Source organism: Trametes versicolor, assembly GCF_000271585.1.
Source record: "Trametes versicolor FP-101664 SS1 unplaced genomic scaffold TRAVEscaffold_3, whole genome shotgun sequence".
Lineage (NCBI taxonomy): Eukaryota > Fungi > Basidiomycota > Agaricomycetes > Polyporales > Polyporaceae > Trametes > Trametes versicolor.
The window spans coordinates 1,881,731-1,899,656 of record NW_007360323.1 but is presented as its reverse complement, the minus strand read 5'-3'; the positions used below and the strand labels follow the sequence as shown (position 1 = coordinate 1,899,656).

At 55.5% G+C, this 17,926-nt stretch overlaps 6 protein-coding genes across 6 annotated transcripts; 2 read left to right on the top strand and 4 right to left on the bottom strand.

Moving 5' to 3' along the window:
* Window positions 1-86: 86 nt before the first annotated feature.
* On the bottom strand, window positions 87-832 carry TRAVEDRAFT_118000 (FeS cluster assembly scaffold IscU; the record flags this gene model as incomplete). Its single annotated transcript, XM_008037423.1, has 4 exons — window positions 87-238; window positions 291-505; window positions 573-631; window positions 704-832. The coding sequence occupies 4 exons, from the start codon at window positions 830-832 to the stop codon at window positions 87-89; spliced, it is 555 nt and encodes a 184-aa protein (XP_008035614.1).
* A 370-nt stretch (window positions 833-1,202) lies between these two features.
* Window positions 1,203-3,224, top strand: TRAVEDRAFT_27249 (glycerophosphocholine acyltransferase). Its single transcript, XM_008036632.1, has 9 exons — window positions 1,203-1,327; window positions 1,380-1,576; window positions 1,636-1,769; window positions 1,822-2,127; window positions 2,179-2,273; window positions 2,332-2,360; window positions 2,412-2,565; window positions 2,622-2,760; window positions 2,815-3,224. Exons 1-9 carry the CDS (start codon window positions 1,228-1,230, stop codon window positions 3,035-3,037), a joined length of 1,377 nt encoding a protein of 458 aa, XP_008034823.1. The 5' UTR covers window positions 1,203-1,227; the 3' UTR covers window positions 3,038-3,224.
* Window positions 3,225-4,882: 1,658 nt separating this feature from the next.
* On the bottom strand, window positions 4,883-7,574 carry TRAVEDRAFT_18360 (uncharacterized protein; the record flags this gene model as incomplete). Its single annotated transcript, XM_008036544.1, has 9 exons — window positions 4,883-5,054; window positions 5,081-5,209; window positions 5,264-5,343; window positions 5,401-5,584; window positions 5,640-6,100; window positions 6,155-6,380; window positions 6,440-6,696; window positions 6,761-7,407; window positions 7,469-7,574. 9 exons carry the CDS (start codon window positions 7,572-7,574, stop codon window positions 4,883-4,885), a joined length of 2,262 nt encoding a protein of 753 aa, XP_008034735.1.
* Window positions 7,575-8,108: 534 nt separating this feature from the next.
* Window positions 8,109-8,443, top strand: TRAVEDRAFT_44580 (uncharacterized protein; the record flags this gene model as incomplete). The annotated part of the gene is made up of 3 exons (XM_008036850.1): window positions 8,109-8,201; window positions 8,256-8,359; window positions 8,419-8,443. The coding sequence occupies 3 exons, from the start codon at window positions 8,109-8,111 to the stop codon at window positions 8,441-8,443; spliced, it is 222 nt and encodes a 73-aa protein (XP_008035041.1).
* A 148-nt stretch (window positions 8,444-8,591) lies between these two features.
* Window positions 8,592-12,905, bottom strand: TRAVEDRAFT_115816 (ribonuclease III; the record flags this gene model as incomplete). The annotated part of the gene is made up of 12 exons (XM_008037422.1): window positions 8,592-8,832; window positions 8,865-9,405; window positions 9,461-9,542; window positions 9,597-9,863; window positions 9,927-10,273; window positions 10,362-10,540; window positions 10,578-10,638; window positions 10,689-10,863; window positions 10,924-12,172; window positions 12,235-12,335; window positions 12,391-12,509; window positions 12,569-12,905. 12 exons carry the CDS (start codon window positions 12,903-12,905, stop codon window positions 8,592-8,594), a joined length of 3,699 nt encoding a protein of 1,232 aa, XP_008035613.1.
* A 1,463-nt stretch (window positions 12,906-14,368) lies between these two features.
* On the bottom strand, window positions 14,369-16,075 carry TRAVEDRAFT_163246 (release factor). Its single transcript, XM_008037421.1, has 7 exons — window positions 15,873-16,075; window positions 15,715-15,819; window positions 15,219-15,659; window positions 15,057-15,164; window positions 14,913-15,002; window positions 14,714-14,860; window positions 14,369-14,661 (listed from the first exon to the last, which is right to left on the bottom strand). The coding sequence occupies exons 1-7, from the start codon at window positions 16,056-16,058 to the stop codon at window positions 14,521-14,523; spliced, it is 1,218 nt and encodes a 405-aa protein (XP_008035612.1). The 5' UTR covers window positions 16,059-16,075; the 3' UTR covers window positions 14,369-14,520.
* Between the last annotated feature and the right edge of the window lie 1,851 nt (window positions 16,076-17,926).

The window sequence follows — 17,926 nt, the reverse complement described above, 5'->3', positions numbered from 1 at the left end:
GATACGATATGCGGGGTGCGTGAATAGAAGTACAGGGTGTCGTGAGGAAAGCATGCAACGGAAAAAATACGGGCTACTAGACTACTTTATGATGAGGGAGGATGGGCCGTGGCGACTGTTTCGCCCGTCGCTGCGCTCTGGGACACGTCGATGAAGCCAGCCTTCTTGGGGTCTCCGGCCTTGGTGCGCTTTGTCCGGTAATCCCGGATGGCAGAGCGGATGGCGTCCTCAGCAAGCACTGCGATGTACGGTGAGCATCTGGGGAGCAACATCATGGAGAGATAACGCACTGGAGCAGTGGAGCTTGACGGGCGGCAAGCACAACTCCTTGGCAATCTCAGTGTTCTTGATTTTTTCGGCCTCCTCCAGCGACAAGCCCTTGACGCGCTCGGTCATGTATGAGCTCGACGCGATGGCACTCCCGCATCCGAACGTCTTGAACTTGACGTCGGAGATGATGCCGTTTTCATCGACCCGAATCTGCAATTTCATGACATCGCCGCATCTGATGACGCGAATAGGGGTCAGCCCAACAGCGACGACGACAAAGGGAACAACGGCGAGGAACGTACGCAGGAGCACCGACGAGGCCCGTGCCGACCATAGGGTCGTTCTTGTTGAGCGAGCCGACCTGGAGGAGGGGGGCAGGTGAGTTATCTGATAACCCGAAAACATACGAGAGTCGAGGCTGGTCGAGACGTACGTTTCTGGGCTGCTCGTAGTGCGAGATGACTTTCTCGTGATATGCGCGGGCCAGAACAGGCCTGGCGGCGAGCCTGCTCGCGCGGGGGGACGCGTTAACGAGGGACTTTGCGATTGTCGAGCGGAACATGGTCGTTGGTGGTGAAGGGGTGGTGGGAGCTGGGGGCGACTGCGAGTGGGAGTTGACTCCGGCCGTGCGTCCGCGTCGGCCGTGTATAAGCACGGCTCCTCTCCGCCAATCCGCCCACGTGGCGCCACCACCGTAACGTCACGGGTCACGTGTGCGGCGTGACGGCGCTAGACCGATCGCGGTCGCGACTCGCGCGTGCGTCACCGCTGCTTAGCTAAGCCGAATTTCCGGATTGGAGGTGTCGTCACTGTTGCCACTCTGGGGCGTGTCGCACTTGCGTCCTCCTCTCTCCCTTCCGCTTTGACCTCTGCGCACCTTCTTCATTGTCCTCGACCGCAGCGCCCGCGAACACAATGGCTACCCCCACGCCCTCGAGGCCACCATCTCCGCCGACCATGCGCCGGAGCGACAGCAGCTCCGGCGTGTTCTCCATCCCATTCGAACGGTTCAAACGCGACGACATATCAGACTGGGCGAGCGGGTTCACGCTGCTAGGTGTGTGGCCACCGCTTTGATGTATAGACTGCATTTTGACGCGTCGAAACAGACACCATGGAGACCTACTTTGACTCCCACCTCGATCTCCTTCAGCGGAATCTCGCTAAGACCAGTGACCGCCTCAAGATGCGCGCGGAGGAAACGCTGAACGACATCAAGAAAGACGTGTTAAAGGATGGCAGGTTCAAGATCATGCCCTCATCTAGCGTGCAACTCGAGCGCGACCTTCAGAGATACAAGTTGAAGGTACGAACGTGCGAGCGGACACGTTCGGGCCCTGTTCCTGACACATATGCTCTGTACAGGTTTCTCAACGGCTGCTCACAATAACACAGACGTGGCACTCCGCAAAGGTCATCCGCACTCGGGAGAAGGTCACGTTCTTCCTGGCGGTCATGTCTCTCCTTGTCACAGCCCTACTCTTTGCGATGGCTCCCGAGTATGTTCATATTCAAGCTCCACTGTATACCCTCTTATCAAGGTGTTCATAGATGGATTCACGTCGCGTATTCCGTCCAAGCCGCATACTATCTGCCTCTACGCGTATACATGTACAAGAAACGTGCCTGGCACTATTTCCTCTTCGACCTGTGCTACTACTGCAGCGTCCTCGACTTGGTCTTTATCTGGGTCATGCCCGACAGCTCCGCGCTCTTCGTCGCATGCTACTGCCTATCTCTCGGGTCACTCGCCAGCGCAGTAATCACATGGAGAAATAGTCTTGTCTTCCATGATTGGGATAAGGTTACATCGCTGTTCATCCATATCTATCCGCCTCTCGTCTTCTCCGTCATCCGGTGAGCTTTGCTGCATGTTTGCGCGCCGGACTCAACTCACATCATGACAAGGCATTGGTACCCTGGCGCTCAGGAACGTTTCCCAGCGCTTCGAGACGTGCCAAAGCTGCAACCCTTCAAGGCACTGCTGCTGAGCGCTATACTTTGTACGGCGTCCCTATCATTCACACTGTATCATGTGTTAATCTGACTCTCGCCTTGTAGACCTCATCTGGCAACTTCTTTACTGGAAGGTGTGCTACTTTTGATTGGCGCATCGGCGATTATGCTCACTCAATCTCTAGTATGTATTGATCGACCGCCGTGCGAAGGTCCAGTCTGGACAAAGAATCACGTCCTTCACCTTCCTCCTCAACGATAAGCGAGGTGCCATCGGCCGTGCCCTTTCAAGAGTACCGCCACAGTATCGCGAAGCTTCATTCATGCTTGGACAGTTGGGTATGTATAACCTTTGCAACGAACACTGGCACCCCATTTATCCTTGTGTTTCACAGCCTACTCAGTCATCACTGAGCTGCCTGCCGTCTTCGTCTTGTACGACAGCGCCTTCTGGAGCGCCGCATATATTCTCCTGCTCTTTGCGGTGAGCGTGTGGAACGGCGGAGGGTTCTACATCGAAGTTTTTGGTCGCAAGTGAGTGTCATGTGAGGACAATGTACAACAATCAGCACTAACCACATCGTGCAGGTTCGAGCGGGAGCTTGAGGCTTTGCGCAAGGAGCTCGCGGAAGTCACTGCAAGATCGGAGCGGTCAAGCCCAACGTTCGGCCCACAGAGTGACGACGATCTGACCGCTGTGTCTGTGTCACCCAACCTTACCCACAAGACTCTGTCTCCTTCCCTCTCTGAGGTCGAGCTCCCACAACAGGCCACGGGCGAGCAGCAGACGCATAACGGCGATGCTCACTAACACGCGGCCGCCTCTGATGACTACGACTATCTTCACGACTATTGGCTGTATCACGAAGTTTACGACTTGTACTGCACTCCTCGATTTATTATTACCTCTATCTCCCCCTCCATATACGCACCTTCTCCCGCCGCCCTGGCGACTCCCGTTACGACGGAAACTCGTTCCACATATGCCTCCTTAACGCAACTTACGGTACCGTGTTGTATAGTTACCCATACCTCTCTAGTCCCTTGCTCGTCAGAGCAAGGATCTCCACCCTCATACGAGGGCCTCAAAACCGTGCGCTACGTCATTGCTGACCAACTTGTGCGCCAGGCTTCTCGGCCCGCGCGCCAGGTGCGTTATTGCGGCCCGAGCCTCTTCATGCTCATTCCTCCGACACCACAACTCTGTTTACCGCTCTACAGTGTCGGACGTATAGTCTGTACGTTCACGTCTACGAGACACGACCTCGCGTGGTCACCAGGGACACTCATCATACAAGGAACGAGCCGTAAGGTTTCTAGTACTTGCTTAATGGTGATTAATTATACGCCGTCCATACCGCCATATATGATCAAACTTTCGTAGATCGACTGGCAGAAAACGGTGGGTTTCTGAGACTATCTACAATGAAATTGCACGCGCCGTCTTCGAGGTGCGTCAGTCCTCAAATGCCGAGATTGATCACAATTTATGAACTAACAAGCACCCCGTATGTATAGCGAATCAACAAGGACATTTGAATCACCGATGCGGCTGTCGATAGTAGAATGCAGACGGGATGCCGCAAGTATACCGTGCCATTTGATACCATTCGTGCCGAATGCGCCGGCAGTGAGTGTGCAGACGACGACGATGGTAAATGACCACGGCGTCTTTACGACACTTCTCTATGCCCATCCATCACTGTGTCTTACGACTTGTACACTAACGGCGAGCCCAAGTACGTTATCTGCCCATCTTCTACACCCCAAGTCATGTGCTAATACGTATGTTCAGTAGCAAGATCACCGACCAGTATCACTCAGTGAGGGGAAACGTCACCGAGACGACGGACGACCGACAAGCCAACGGTCGTTGCCCCTTCGACGCAGTCCGACAAGGGGAACATCTTGAGTAAGGCCGAGCACAAGGCCGCCAAGGCCAATGGATCTGTGCATCGCACTAGGGACTGCATTGGAGGACAGAAGCCGTTCGTCGCCGGGGCCGTCACCGGCGGCCGCTGGCAAGAGACAAAGGTATGTACTAGTGCTTCTCGAATACCGTTGCTGACACATATATATTCCTCCAGGCACCAAACATCATCTCGAGGCGAGGCAAGGCCTAGCGCGAATTCGGCGAGAATATCTACCAGGTGGCCTGAAACCACAATCCGTCAGCTAAGACACCCGTCAGGCTTGCTGAGGAAGAACTGGTTTGTCGTCCTCGTGAGCTGTAGAATACGGTCCTCGCTTATCCAACGCCGCCACCCCGCTACATCCTCTCAGAAAAGACATCAACACGGGAATTTTAAGCACAAGAACATGCCGAAAGCAAAAGCGTCAGTGTCGCAGCGTCAGCAAGTATCAGATCCTCCATCTCTGCAGAATATAGCTAAGTAATGATCTCTCGTACTACCGCTAACAATCAACAAAAAAGTATAAGTATTTACACCCTCATACTTGCGAGTTTATCTCTTCAGTTATTCTTCTATCATAAATAAAATCAACCAGCGACGAGCAAGGGAAGCGCCACTGCAGGCGCCGTTCGAGTTAGACATACCGCCCCTTGACGCGGCCGGCCAGTTATCCGCATGTCCCCCTGGGCCGACGATGTTGATGCACGAGGGTTTATGTCCATCCGCCTACTGCGACCCCACCATTACCTGAAAGGTTTGAGCGAGAGACGCAACGGGTCGAACCTCGTCCATCGCGTTCCGTCCTTATCCGCAAACGCGATGTCCAGCTCATGCAAGTCTAGCGCGAGCTGCGTATACCGAGATACGTGATAGGCAGACCTAGAGGGCGTGAGCATCTCGACGAAAGCTTCGCGACTGCACAAGGCGCGCAAGGTACTCACTCGTGCATGGGCCATTTCATGTCGAAGATGCGAAACTCCTCCAGCGCAGGAAGCTTGTGCCTGAAAACTTTGAGGAAGCCGACGAAGGCGTTCCATTGTTTCCACTCCTCTTGGGGCTTCCCCGGGATGCTGAAACAGAGCCGGTGAGCATGCTCTGAAGCGCTCCAATATGACACGACATACCCGATTATGAACGATGGACACACTACTCTTTTGAGGGCTGCATGTGGTGCGGATTCTGCGACGAACGGCACGTTCTCAGGCTGCACCAAAGTTTCAGACACGTATGAAGAGCGGCGGCACGCCAGTACGCCACTCACCAAATCGACAGAGCATAGCTGCAGCTCCGTGATGTTGGGACAGAGAGACAGCAGAGGCGGGAATTCGCCACCGCTTTGCCCATGCGGCGCAAGAACGTTCAGATTCGTACCGTGGATTTCTAGGAATGCAGATACATCCTCGGCGTGTTCGGTGCTGAAGGCAAGCTCGCGCAAGCGGGGCAGCCTATGGGAATGATGGTCAGTGAGCATCTCATGCGGTAGGGTCGGCAACGGCGTACCCCATAGAACCGAAAAGCTGAAACAGTTCTGGGTCTGCGCTGACCAGATTCAAGTACTCGAGCTGTGGCAGTGCATCGTGGTGCGTATCGTCGAGGTCTGCGCCACGTCCTCCTTGGATGGCGAGCTTCCGCAAGTGCGGGAAGTTACGGAAGTGCGAAGGTGCGATGCAGAGTGTGCTAGGGAAGGACTGCACCGCGTCCTCCAGCCAGGCCGTCTCTTTGGCGGGGATACGCTCGTGGATGCCCAATAAGACGTGTATACGAATGTCCGTTGCGTGCACGAGGTTGACGAGGGGAGCGGAGATATTTAATATACCCGGAACAGGGACGTCTCTCCGGAAACATAGCACGCGAACCAGCTTCGCAAGCTCGGGGAACGATTCAACTTGAGCTGCGAATGCGGATGCCGCCTCGTAGGTCGATAAATGGGGAGAAGAGTAAAGGTGTGGGAGACCTAAGCGCTGGGTACAACCGTTGAGCTTGAAAGCGAAGTCGTGTAACACATGACTGCTCACATAGAACCGCTTGCTAACAAGCACGACGTGCCGGCGCGTCACATTAACGTGCTCCTGTTCCGATAGACTCACTAGCTCGCCGTCCATGTCGAGATAGTTGTACCCGTGCACGTGGGTGGCATACCCGAGAACCCGAGACCAAATATCATCTGGGAGCGCCAGGAGGGCACCATTGGGAGGCGATTGATTCGCGTGCGGTATCGAAAGGTCTATCCATGGCGTCATACTAGAACAAAGGCAAACGCGTCAGCGAAGGTCCTCAAGCCAGATAAGTGTCGTACTGACTTGTTTCCCTCCCCGAGGACGAACTTCTCGCGAGGATAAGGGGGTCTGTTTAGCTTCCAGTTCAACCATTTGACGCCATCTCGGATCTGAATCACTTTGACGGAAGGATTCTTGATCACGTAGTCGAGGGTGATGCTTTGGATGTTGTGCGTGGCCGTGTAAGTGGTCATGCTGACTTTTCCCAGGGCGGGCACGTCTTTCAGCGGCAACACCATAGGGTTCCAGAATATGAACTCCGGACTGGCGACGATTTGTGTCTGCGACAGCGGAGGTCCGTCGTCATTAGACACTGTCGAGAGAGTGCCGCCATGATGAGCCTACCAGATTTGTCCAGCTTGTCACCGCCCCGCCGACCGCCGCGTACAACGACTGCGTGTTGTCTTGGGTCGCATGCCCGCCGGGGGTAGATTGCAGGAAGAGGCAGATGGGATTTATCCGTTGCAGCGCGCGCTTGAAACGGGCGGAGGTATCGTCGAGAGAGATGTCGAACCCGAGGAATAAACTGACGATACCCGGAGAGTCCCCAAGGATTTGGTGGAGGTGGTGGTGGTACCCGCCTTCGACACGCAGACGACGGAGGTACGCGCCTCGCTTTATGCCCCTCTCGTTGGTCTTGTGTACCGAGCGAGCAAGCCCTCGCACCTGTGCTTTGGTGCGCAAGATGGCGGCCTCGTAGAGTGCAGGTATGGCGAGTTCGCACCAACGTTTGGAGACCAGCAAGACGTTCATCGCGGTCGAGCGAGTGTTCCCTGCAAAAGCCGCTGGGGTACTCCATGACTCGAATGTATTCGCCGACATTGTGACAGCCTGATGCAAGATAGCTTCTAGGATTTCGTTCGGGATGTTTTCTGTCATGACGGAAGGTCTGTCGTAATGGCTGTGGGCAGCTGTAGCACGGGGAGGAGAAACTGCCCAGTAGAAGATGTGGAGTTCGCGGTGTCTGTTGTTCTCATGCGACGACAGAGATGCTGGAGTGAGTCGGGATTAGTATCGCTGGAGTCGCAGAAATGGCGATAGTCCTGTACGTACATGCAGTCAAAGCCCCGTGATTGAACCCTTGAGTCTCTCGGTCGCCGTGTGTTGGCCGCTCAGTGTGGATATCCTCAAAGTTCTTTGCGATGAGTAGATAAGTCATAGAAGACGCATAATGCTATATTCTCTTATAGCCGCACAATCGACGGCAGCCTGCAGCTGTCCAAGACTTACCTCGATCAAGAAAACCCGTAAATGACAATAACGCCGCCAATACTGAGAATGGTTGAGAGTTGAGTTGATTGAGCATACATGTTAGTGCACTGTACAGAGGCAACTACGGATGCTTCGTACCTGAGCACAGACGTCTGCCGGGAAGAGACGGAGGAGCGCTCGGCCGTCGGTGATGAGCGGGTCCGAGGAGCTGTGGTGATTGGCCCGGATAGACGCCTGATACGCAAAACGCAGCGATTGGGCAGACGGGAGCGGTGCTGTGCCAGACGCTCTGGTCTGTGATTGGCCGCTTGCGTGGTTCGCCTGTCCGTCGCGCGGCGCAACAGCGAAGACGGAGCACGCAAATTTCCCGTTCCGTCCGCGATCGAAAACATATCTCCCTCCTCGGCCCTGGCGCGTTCTTCCCACGCTGCTCTCTCCCCCGACCACCACCACTCCTCCGCCGTCCCGCCTGCCCGCCGTCATGTCTCTCCTCGCCCGCTCTGCTGCTCCCCTCCGCCAGGTCGCTGTCCGCGCGCGTGCGGCGCCTGTGCGTTCCATGCACGGCGAGTACAAGGTACGCTCGCTCAGACGCGCTATGACGTGGACGAACCGCTGATGCGGCACACAGCACATTCCTTTCAACTACGACAAGAAGGGTGTGTTCGGCGCCAAGGTCGTCAGCTACCTTGTCTTCGGCTTCAGCATCCCCTTCGTTGCTGCCTACTACCAGCTGTACGTCTTCCGTATCCTCCCGATGATCATATCTTTGGGCGCTGACGGCAAATGTGCAGGAGCAAGTCTTCCGGCTCGGCATAGAGTCCCATGGTTATGCACATACCATAGACTTAATCTGCTACCCCCGCATTGTCCTAGAAATAGACGACATCCACTTGTAGAAACATCATTCGGCGGGCGTGGTCCCGTTCTCATTGAAGCAAACGCAAGAATACCGCACACGAGCACTCTACTCCGTCGTCTCGGTTGTGTCCATCGTCTCCTCTACTTCCCCGGCCCCATCCTCTCCTTCGGTCGCCTTGCGGGCTTGCTTCTTGGTGGATTCTCCGGATACACAGTCGCAGATGCGCCATAGTAGCTCCGGGTTGTTCCCCAATGCATCGAGCGCCGCCAGTGACACTTTGCGCGTTGCAATAGCGGCAGTCGGGTCTGTCGCACTCGCAATGACCTGTCCGTGCACATGGACTACGCTCTGCAATCAGCCGCACGCCTTGCCATTGACCAAGAACGGTACTCACCCTCCATATGCACAAGCGCATTCTGGCGGTCCTGAGGCAACTTCACCACCGCATGCTGCCGACAGCCCTCAGCCTGCAGGAGCTCAAGCAGCGTCACCTTCGGGTTCGTCGAGAGCGTCTGCAGCCGGACGTGCGCGTCCATGAACGGCTTGAACACCGCGTCGAAGAAGCGGCCGACCCCGACCTCGAAGAAGCCGTCACACACATACAGCGCGCCGAGGATGCTCTCGACGAGGTCCGACAGGCACTTGGGCGGCTCGAGCGGCAGGTCGAGCCAGTACTGGCCCGGGAGCCGCTGCTCGCGCGCGACGGCCTCGTACTCCTTCTCGCGCAGCTCGGTGAGCGAGGTCACGTAGCGCTGGATCGAGTCGGCGAGCTGGTCGGACGCGAAGTGCAGGTGCCGGTGTAGACCTGTGGTGACGCAGAAGGCGGCGAGCGCGCGGTTCGAGACCATGCCGCCTTTCAGTAGCGTCAGTCCGCCTGGGGAGAGGTGCGGGTGGCGCTGGAAGATGTGTCGCGCGACAACTGAGGGAGAGAGAGAGTCAGTTTGCACCATTGACCTTTGGATAGACAGACGTACGGAAGTCGAGGATCGCATCGCCGATGAACTCGAGTCTTTCGTAGCTGGCGCCCTCACTACTTCCGAACGCCGATCCGTGAGTCTGCAGGAAGGCTTGTGAGTGTCACTGCGCAGAGCACGAGTGGAGACGACGTACGAGGGCCTGAGCGAGCAGCTCGGGCTTGCTGAACACCGACCCGACGATGGCCTGCACGGCCTCGACCGTATCATCCAGTACGAACGCCCCCGCCGCGCCCGCGCCCGCGTCCTGCTCACCCTGCTGCGCGCCGATGCGCGTGAAGTCCGTCCATTGCGCGATGTTCGGCAGCGGGATCTGCAGCCGACGCGCCGCCTGCAATGCGCCCTCGTGTCCCCCAGACAGGAACGCGGCGGCGAGGATGGCCTCCACAACATCCGCGACGACCTGTGGCGCGTCCCTGCGTGAGCGCCAGCGAGTGTGCGGGGAGCTCTCGGTCGGGGTACGCACCTTGTCGCCCATCCAGAGCCTGTTTTGCGCGGAGAGCTGGCGCTCCTTCTTGCTCTTCTTCCGGTTGCCCTTTCCTTCCCCGCCGTCACCTGTACCTTCACCGTCTGCCATCTCGACATCCTCATTCGGCTCCGTGGCGGTAGGTGCGGGGATGTGCGGTGGCTGCCAGAGCTTTGCGACGAAGCGCTTGTGCTGGACGAACGGGCAGATGCCGACGCGCATCGCGCACTCGTGCAGGACCTTGTTCCCGATGATGCTTTGCCGCACGTTGTGCAGCGTGCCCTCCCCGGCGGTCGGCATCGTCACGTACAGGAAGTTGGAGGCGATAACCTTCAAGAATGCGTCACCTGGGATAGCATGTTTCAATGAGTATGAGTTTCACATATAGCTAGAAGAGATTGCATATAGACATAGGCATGGGATGAAATGGCTCACCGAGGAACTCAAGCCGCTCGTAGTTGAACTCGGTCCACGCGGCACGGGTGGAGAGCGCGATGAGGAGTTGCTGTTCAGATATACTGTGGTGGAAGAGCTTCGCATCGAGCTCCTTGACAAGTAAACAGCTGTCGACCTTCGTCATGACGGATGGCAAGAGCCACAATGTGCGGAAGGTGCTGCACCAAGAGTTAGCATATAGCCTGGGTCTACTACCTGTATGGAGCGACGTGCCTAGCGGGGATTGTGAACTTATATGTAAGTTCAGGAATGAGATCTGTACATGCATTAGCTCAACCCGTTTGATGGGAAACCGCAGATACTCACACTTCAGCGGAGCCTTGGCGGGAGGTGTCGGAGGCGTAGACATGGGGTGCAGGTTGTTGATCACCGCAGGAACTGCCGACACCTCGATCATGGGCTGTTTCTCATCTTCCAAGCCTGGGAAGTCCTTTCTGCGCGCTTTGCAGTATTCGAGGAAACTTGGGAACTCAGCTTCGCGCTATACCCCAGCATCAGCAAACTATCCTGACGAGGTCCAGTATGTGAAAGTGGGACGAACCGGACTGTCCTCGGCTTTGCTCAAGGGCGTCAGGTCGTGCCGGACCGTGACAAGGAAATGCCGCATCGTGAACTCCACGTTTCGGTCCTGAACGATCGCATCCCGAGCATTGTCATCCAGAGCAGTCAGGCTGTTGAACAAGGGCACCGCGTAGTAGTCCGCAGCGAGCTGTACAGCGTCCCAGGGAATATGTTTCGCTACAGGCTGCAGGCCTTGCACACCAGGGAGTGGCTGCCACGGTGCGTTGAGAGGGGCGAAGAAGGACAGCAGACTCTCCGACGTGCACTCAAAGGGCTTGTTGGTCAGGGAGCGTACGACGCGGACAGTGTAGCCGCGCAGCGCGTGGAGCTGTCCCGAGTTGACTTCAAAGGGTGCGCCTGGGTAGAAGCGGACTGTCGCTCGCGCGCCGCTGAAGAAAAGCAGGAACTCTGACATTTGAGGGAGGGGCGCCCGCGTGAGGATCGCAACTGGGGCGTGAGGCTCGCCACCGAGGTTCTCTGGCACGACCACCGTGGGGTACAGCGTCGTTACGGGATATTTCGACGAGTTGGTCCAGAAGTCGGGCGATTTGCGTGGGTAGCCATGGATCGCAGCAGAGCTGTTCGCAGTCTTGACATCTTGGGGTGCGTCGCTGTCCGCCACTTGAGTGGCGTCGGGTGGCTGCCATAGGGGTTGAGGAAAGTGCTGGTAGCTCATGAGTCCGCTCCGGACGCTTTCTTCGCAAGCCTTGTAGAAGGCTTCGCGTCGGGCCTGCGTCTTCGTTGGGCAGTACGGTCCAACCACGCCAGGAATACCAAAGCTCGTTGGTAGTGAGATGGTGTAGCGGTAACTCTGTGCACCTTGCCCAGGTTTCCGTTCAAGGGATACTGAGGGCAAGTCTTGCGTCGCGCCAGTGGGATCCTCGAAACCAGCAACTAGTCGATGTATGGCTGCTTCTGCCTCGGACTTGTGGAGATGGGCACTTGTTGTTGGGTCCAGCACGAACTCTCCATCCTCTTCTTCGCCGTCGCTATCAGAGAGACACGGTTCCAAAGTGGTGTGCGTAGTGCTGGGCGGCATGTGTTTGCTATCCCCACCAACGAAGCCCGCAATCCAGCCCCGCAAGTCTGCGTCAACCATTTGTACACGTGTCAAGATTTTCCGCTGCTCGTTGTTGCCTTTTTCGATGAGGAAGAGCATATGACTGTGTCTGCCTTTGCCGCGGGCGTGACAGTGTGCGTAAGTCAGTTGATCCTCGAAGAGGTCAAAACTGTACATCCAGAGCATCATTAGTGTGGAGCATTATACTTACGCTTTGATTGCAAATCATACCTGATAACCGTGGAAGCGGGTGGAAATTCGATATCCGCTGTCGTTCGGGTCAATACGAGGAGGTTGTACTGACCACCGCCGAACGCGCGAGTCAGGTTGAGCTACGATCAAGTTAGACGTCGCGTTCGATTAGCACGCGGAAATAAATTATCCCACCTGGTAGCTAGGGTCACTTGCGGCAGCATGTTCGACTTCGACTGCTCGAATGAACGGGAGCCCAATTTCTTGTCTTTGCAACAACTTCGACAAGGTCCTCGCAATCGCCCTGTCCTTGACTAGTGAATGGAGCCTATATAGGTCTTCGAGCTTGGACACCATGCACGGACAGACTTACCGAGAACAACGCCGCGGAAGCCGCTTCCGGATCCATCATAGCTTGACAGTACTTCGACGAGCTTTGCCAGTTTCGGGGTGATGTTACACGCGGGTGAGCTCAGAGACACGACCAAGGTACCGTCAGACCAGTGTTTCCGTAGCTCAGCCAACTTTTGCCGGATTGAATTGTTGCTGTCGAAACCAATGCCGCCTCTACCTGTCGAAATTTCCAATTCGTCGACAGTGTTCCTCCAAAACATGTTGCAGGCGTAAGGACCAAGCTGCTGAAGAACCCGGCGTGCCCTCCGGAAGACACTGGGTCGCAGCAGCAGACCATCCGGATCAGCATCCCGCATGCTCATAGCCACAGAGTCAGGCACAGCTGGGCTGTATGCGTCGTACTCAAGCACAAGCTCTAGAGGACCAGACCAAGCATCGACAGTTCTCGACGCAAGGAAATATGAACTGGCGTTGAATGAGATCTCCAGCCGTACGAGATCCAAAGAGGCCCAGCGGTCGGGGGCGCTAGTGAGTGTCGCCAGAACCCGGGGAGCGTCCATTATTTTCGCGTAATAGTCAGTCATGATTCGCATGACGGGGTGAGGGATCTGTAATGGCATCAACCTCTGTGCATCGCTGACGACTATCATGTGGGCTTGAGGTATCTTGACGTTGCCGTCCGCGAGGGAGTCGAGTAGCAGCTGCCAAATGTTCAGCTGTAGCGTTTTGTGGAGGATGAGTAGACGAACATACATTAGCAGCGACGATGATCACATCGTTGTAGACGACGCTCGGCCACTCATTCACGCTCGAGGTGTGCAATGCAACCGTATAAGCCGCTACCGTGAAGTCTTCGTTCTCTAGCTCAGCGGAATACTCCGCAATAGAGGTGTTGTCACTAGGGGCACCATCAGACCTCGGATGTCGTGCATATATGGAAAAGTTCTCACTCAACAACGAATAGGACGAAGCGGTGACTCTGTGTCCCGTCGGCTCCCCGTTGAGCCTTGTGTGTGGCGACACTTTGTCCAATGAGATTGCGCAGAACATTCCGCTTTTCTGTAAGCATTGTTGGTATGAGCCGGTCAAAATAATCACGCATGACGTACGTTCTTGGCTCTCTACGACGGCAATGACTGGAGGTGGGCGAAAGTGAATGAGAGATTCACGCTATCCCATACTAGCCAACACGTACCATTCTGTTCACCGAGTTTGGCAAAGGCCTCTTCTGGTGATATCACTGGGCGTGGAAGATCACTCATGGCTTGCGCAGAGAGAGACATGCCGCCGGTGGCTGCGGCAGCGGGGTGGCCAACTTGAAGAATCTCGAACTTTCGCTTTTTAGCGGGATGTTCGCTGTCTTCCGATAGCCTTTTGCTCCCGTTCACAGTAGGTGTATCTGCGCTACCCTGTGATCCAGAGCCAGTTTTTTCGGATGCTTGTTTCCAGATATTCAGCATAGGATGACCGGAGTACGCGTTGTGGCTGCAACGGCCCGTTATGATCCTGTCAGAGACTCTGGGGCACGGGCGAGTCTATTTTTGAGGTCAAATTTGGCATATCTGTTAGTGGATATACTTCTCTCGTAATCTTGGAGGTCCGTATCACGTACAGAAACGTACGGTGTCCAGCACACTGTTGGACGGGTGCTTCAAGGTGCAAGCGTGGACGTTCGAACAGGCGCTCATACCGCCACCTTCGAAGTACTTGTACACGCTGATGGCGCTTAATTGGTCTCGCAGCTCGACACAAATAGTACTGGCGGGAATAGCACCTCTTGTACTACGAGAATAGCTTTGCCTACGCAACGAGGTGGGACAGACATAATATTTCAATGTGACGGGAATAGGATAGGATAGTGTTTCAAGACGTAGGTGGTTGCTCTTGGAGGAGGAGATTAGATACACACACGGTACCGTGAATACATAAAATATCTGTACGAGCATGTCGTGCGACATATCAACACGGAGGCTACTCGGACATAGCTTCCTCCAACAGCTCTTCTTGATGGCGTTGCTGCAGGGCACTGATAAAATCCTGCAGCCCGTCGCCCTCCATAACCATAGAAAGGTTATTGACAGACATGCCTATCCTGTGGTCAGTCACTCGGTCCTGTAATACGTGAGTAGTGTTCGCAGTCGATAAAGTAGTATTGAAGTCCTACCTGAGCGTAGTTATATGTCCGGATTTTCTCGCTCCGGTCTGCACTGCGGACGAGGTTCCGCCGGAGAGCTCGTCGGTCGAGCATCTCCTGATTGAGCTTGCGGTCCATAAGACGTGCCCTGAGGATTTGAAAGGCTCGCCGTCGATTCTGCGCCGTATATAAGAACCCCGTCAGGGCATTTGACAAGCAAGAAACGTACCTGGTGCTGGCTGCGTTCGTCTTGCATTGATACGCTGATACCCGTCGGTATATGTGTCAACCGGACAGCAGATTCTGTTTTGTTAACGTGCTGTGGAAATACAGGTCAATTCTCGTACGCATGCTCGTGCAGAACATAACTCACCTGGCCGCCGGCGCCTCTCGCTCGCATCACTTCCAGCTTGATGTCTGCCATACTGAACAAGTCGTCCTCCGCAGAGCTTGACTCGGCTTCTTCAGTCAGCGGGAGCACCTATGTATCGCGTGAGCTCCCACAAAAATTGTAAAAGCGGCGGCGGCACCTCACCATGACCCCAACCGTGCTCGTGTGCACCCGGCCTTTTGCCTCTGTCGCAGGTACTCGCTGCACTCGATGCACGCCGCTCTCGAACTGCAATGCGTCATATACGCCCTTTCCCTTGATCTCCATGATCGCATCCTTGGTCCCCCCAGCCTCCAAGTTGTTGCTGCTGATCATGCTGACGTCCCACCCATTTGCCTGTGCAGCGCGGGTATACATTCGCACAAGGTCCGCCGTGAAGAGTGCAGACTCCGAGCCGCCGACGCCTGCTCGGAGCTCAATGATGGCGGAGAGGTGTGCGGTTTCGGAGGTGTGGACGAGGAGTGATGGGAACGTAGTTTCGACCAGGGTGTTAAGGCTGTCGGACAGCATGGCGTAGTCCTCCTCTGCCATACTTCGCATATCCGGGTCCTCGGTTTTGAGTAGGTCTCCAGTTTCCTCTAGAGCCTACTGCCAACCACGTGGTCAGAACACGGCGGAGGCAGTATAAGTCCGTACAGACCTGTTTGGTTTTGTTCCATTCCATCCAGGCATTCTGCAACGGTTCTAGCTCTCTGATCTTTCGGACGCGACTGATGTCCTCCGCGGATAGCGCGTCTTGCGAAAGCTTGAAAAGACTATAAGCAAACACTACCTAAGGAGAACATAAAGGCGGCGTACTTCAGACTGCAACTTGTGCCGTTCCTCGACCTTTCTCTTAACATATTGCACTATTGGCGGATCTTGTGTATTTGACGTTGATGCTACCTGTGACGGCGCGTTCGCAAGGATGATCTTGCTCGTCTGAAAGCCTCTCGCTGTTCCAACTTGTCGTAGCGCGTGCAGCCTAGAGATGGACCGGAACATAGAGTAGAGGAGAAACTTGTGGTGATGGAGGCAAGCTCGAAGGAGGTGGCACGAAAGTTCGGACGCGCCGTCAGTCCGGCATCCGGCGCGCTTTCTCCGAGACACGAGCGCCTATGGATTGCCCTGCGCAGCGACCACCGCCCGAATGGGCCACTTGGGGTAAGTGGCGGTCTAAGACCGCAACGCCGATTCCACCTCTGACAATGTTATTGTCTTTGTGATCGTTTGTTACTCAATTGTTGTTACTTATAGTCGGCTTTCACATTATTGACTTCTTCGTAACGGGCTCAAGCTCGGCAGTACAGAAGTGTAAGGACGGATCATCAAAGTGTATAGCGGCGATAAGCGAACGATAACAACAGGGCACACAGCACGAAAGCGATTACAAACACTCGAGCACGTCACGTAGTAAGTAGCTACCGAACAGGCGTACGCGTAGCACGATACGGGGCGTACATGCGGGTCTCCATTTGGACGAATGGCTTGGAAGGAGGCGGAAGAAGGCTAAGAAGGTACGGAATGTGAACGCAAGGTTGGGGAATGTGAGCGCGTGAGCGGCGTAGACCGTGGTAGGCGTTCTGTTAATCATGCGAGTGAGATTCATAGGGCGCGACTGATAACAGGATCAAGGTACGCACATTCTATACCATTGCCAAGTTCGGAAGCTTGATCTCCTCGTCGGTGCGAACCTCCTCCACATCGACGTGAATCTCCATGCTACTGTCCCTGACGTCATCGCTGCTGACAGCGGCGGGAAGAGCTATCGGTCGCGCGCTTCTCACGTATCGATCCGGGATCGGGTCGACGCGCGAGTATAGACCGCGGATGAAGTCGACGAGAGCGAACTTGTTGACCTTGGCGCGATGAATAGGGATTTGGACGTAGCACACCCCGTGCACGAAGCTCTTGCCGAAAGCTAGGTACTCGACCACGACGTCGCCACGGACGCGGACGGGGCCGAGGGTGATGGCGTACATGGATTGGTGCGACTCGTTCCCGAAATGAAGAAGCAGACGTGCGCCTGTTCCAACCTTTTCCACGTGAGCGGGAATGAAGGTGACGTAGAACGTGTCGGGCAGGTCGTCGTATCCACTGGCGCGGAGGGATACCGTGACTGACAGGCGTCTGGGAGTGAAGGGGCTGGATTGGCTGACGGCAAACTGCATGGTAGGAGCGCGTAATGAAGGAGGGAGAGAGCGGACTGGAGTGGAGAGTGAGGTGGTCGGCGAGATGGAACTGAAGGTCGCGTATCTTTTATAGTTGGATATGCACAGCGGACATGGTGGCCAAGCTAGTGTGGGAGACTCCTCAGAGAACTACGCGCAAGGATACGCGCCATTATGCGATATTTGTAACCGACATACAGGGCGTCGAGGTGCGACGGGGCATCGTAAGTGTCAAGATCGTAATACACATCGTCGGGGTGAACACCGAAATGATTATCCGACGCGATGGCTGCCGGATCGGGCGCCCGGCGACTGCCGCCCGCGCACAAGCGCCAAAGCCAATACATCATCTGCACTCATGGCTGTGTGACTGAGTTTGAAATCTCATGCAGCAGACATTATCATGCGGGGGCGGCGACCAAATATCAAAATCAGGAACACTGACTCTGCCTCCGACGTACTTCATTGCTGCATACGTATCTCAAGTTGATCAATCATTATACCCTGAACGATACCCAGCGCGAGCGATAAGTAGATTACAGCGCGACGTGCAGACGCGGATCGGTATCAGAAACAGAGTAAAACAGGCCGGTCTGGGGTGGCGTGCTATTCTATCTACCCGTTCGGGGGCGCAAGACATACGGAATGGTTGCGGGTTATGTAAGCCGATATATATAAGGGCATGCTGTACGGCAACGCCAT

Coding starts and splice junctions, on each gene's coding strand:
- TRAVEDRAFT_163246 (XM_008037421.1), bottom strand. CDS start 16,058: ATGTTCCGGTCCATCTCTAGGCTGCACGCGCTACGACAAGTTGGAACA. Junction 15,820..15,872: donor GGCACAAGTTGCAGTCTGAA/GTACGCCGCCTT, acceptor AGTCTTTTCAAG/CTTTCGCAAGACGCGCTATC. Junction 15,660..15,714: donor AATGGAACAAAACCAAACAG/GTCTGTACGGAC, acceptor GGTTGGCAGTAG/GCTCTAGAGGAAACTGGAGA.
- TRAVEDRAFT_27249 (XM_008036632.1), top strand. CDS start 1,228: ATGCGCCGGAGCGACAGCAGCTCCGGCGTGTTCTCCATCCCATTCGAA. Junction 1,328..1,379: donor GAGCGGGTTCACGCTGCTAG/GTGTGTGGCCAC, acceptor GCGTCGAAACAG/ACACCATGGAGACCTACTTT. Junction 2,128..2,178: donor CTCGTCTTCTCCGTCATCCG/GTGAGCTTTGCT, acceptor CATCATGACAAG/GCATTGGTACCCTGGCGCTC.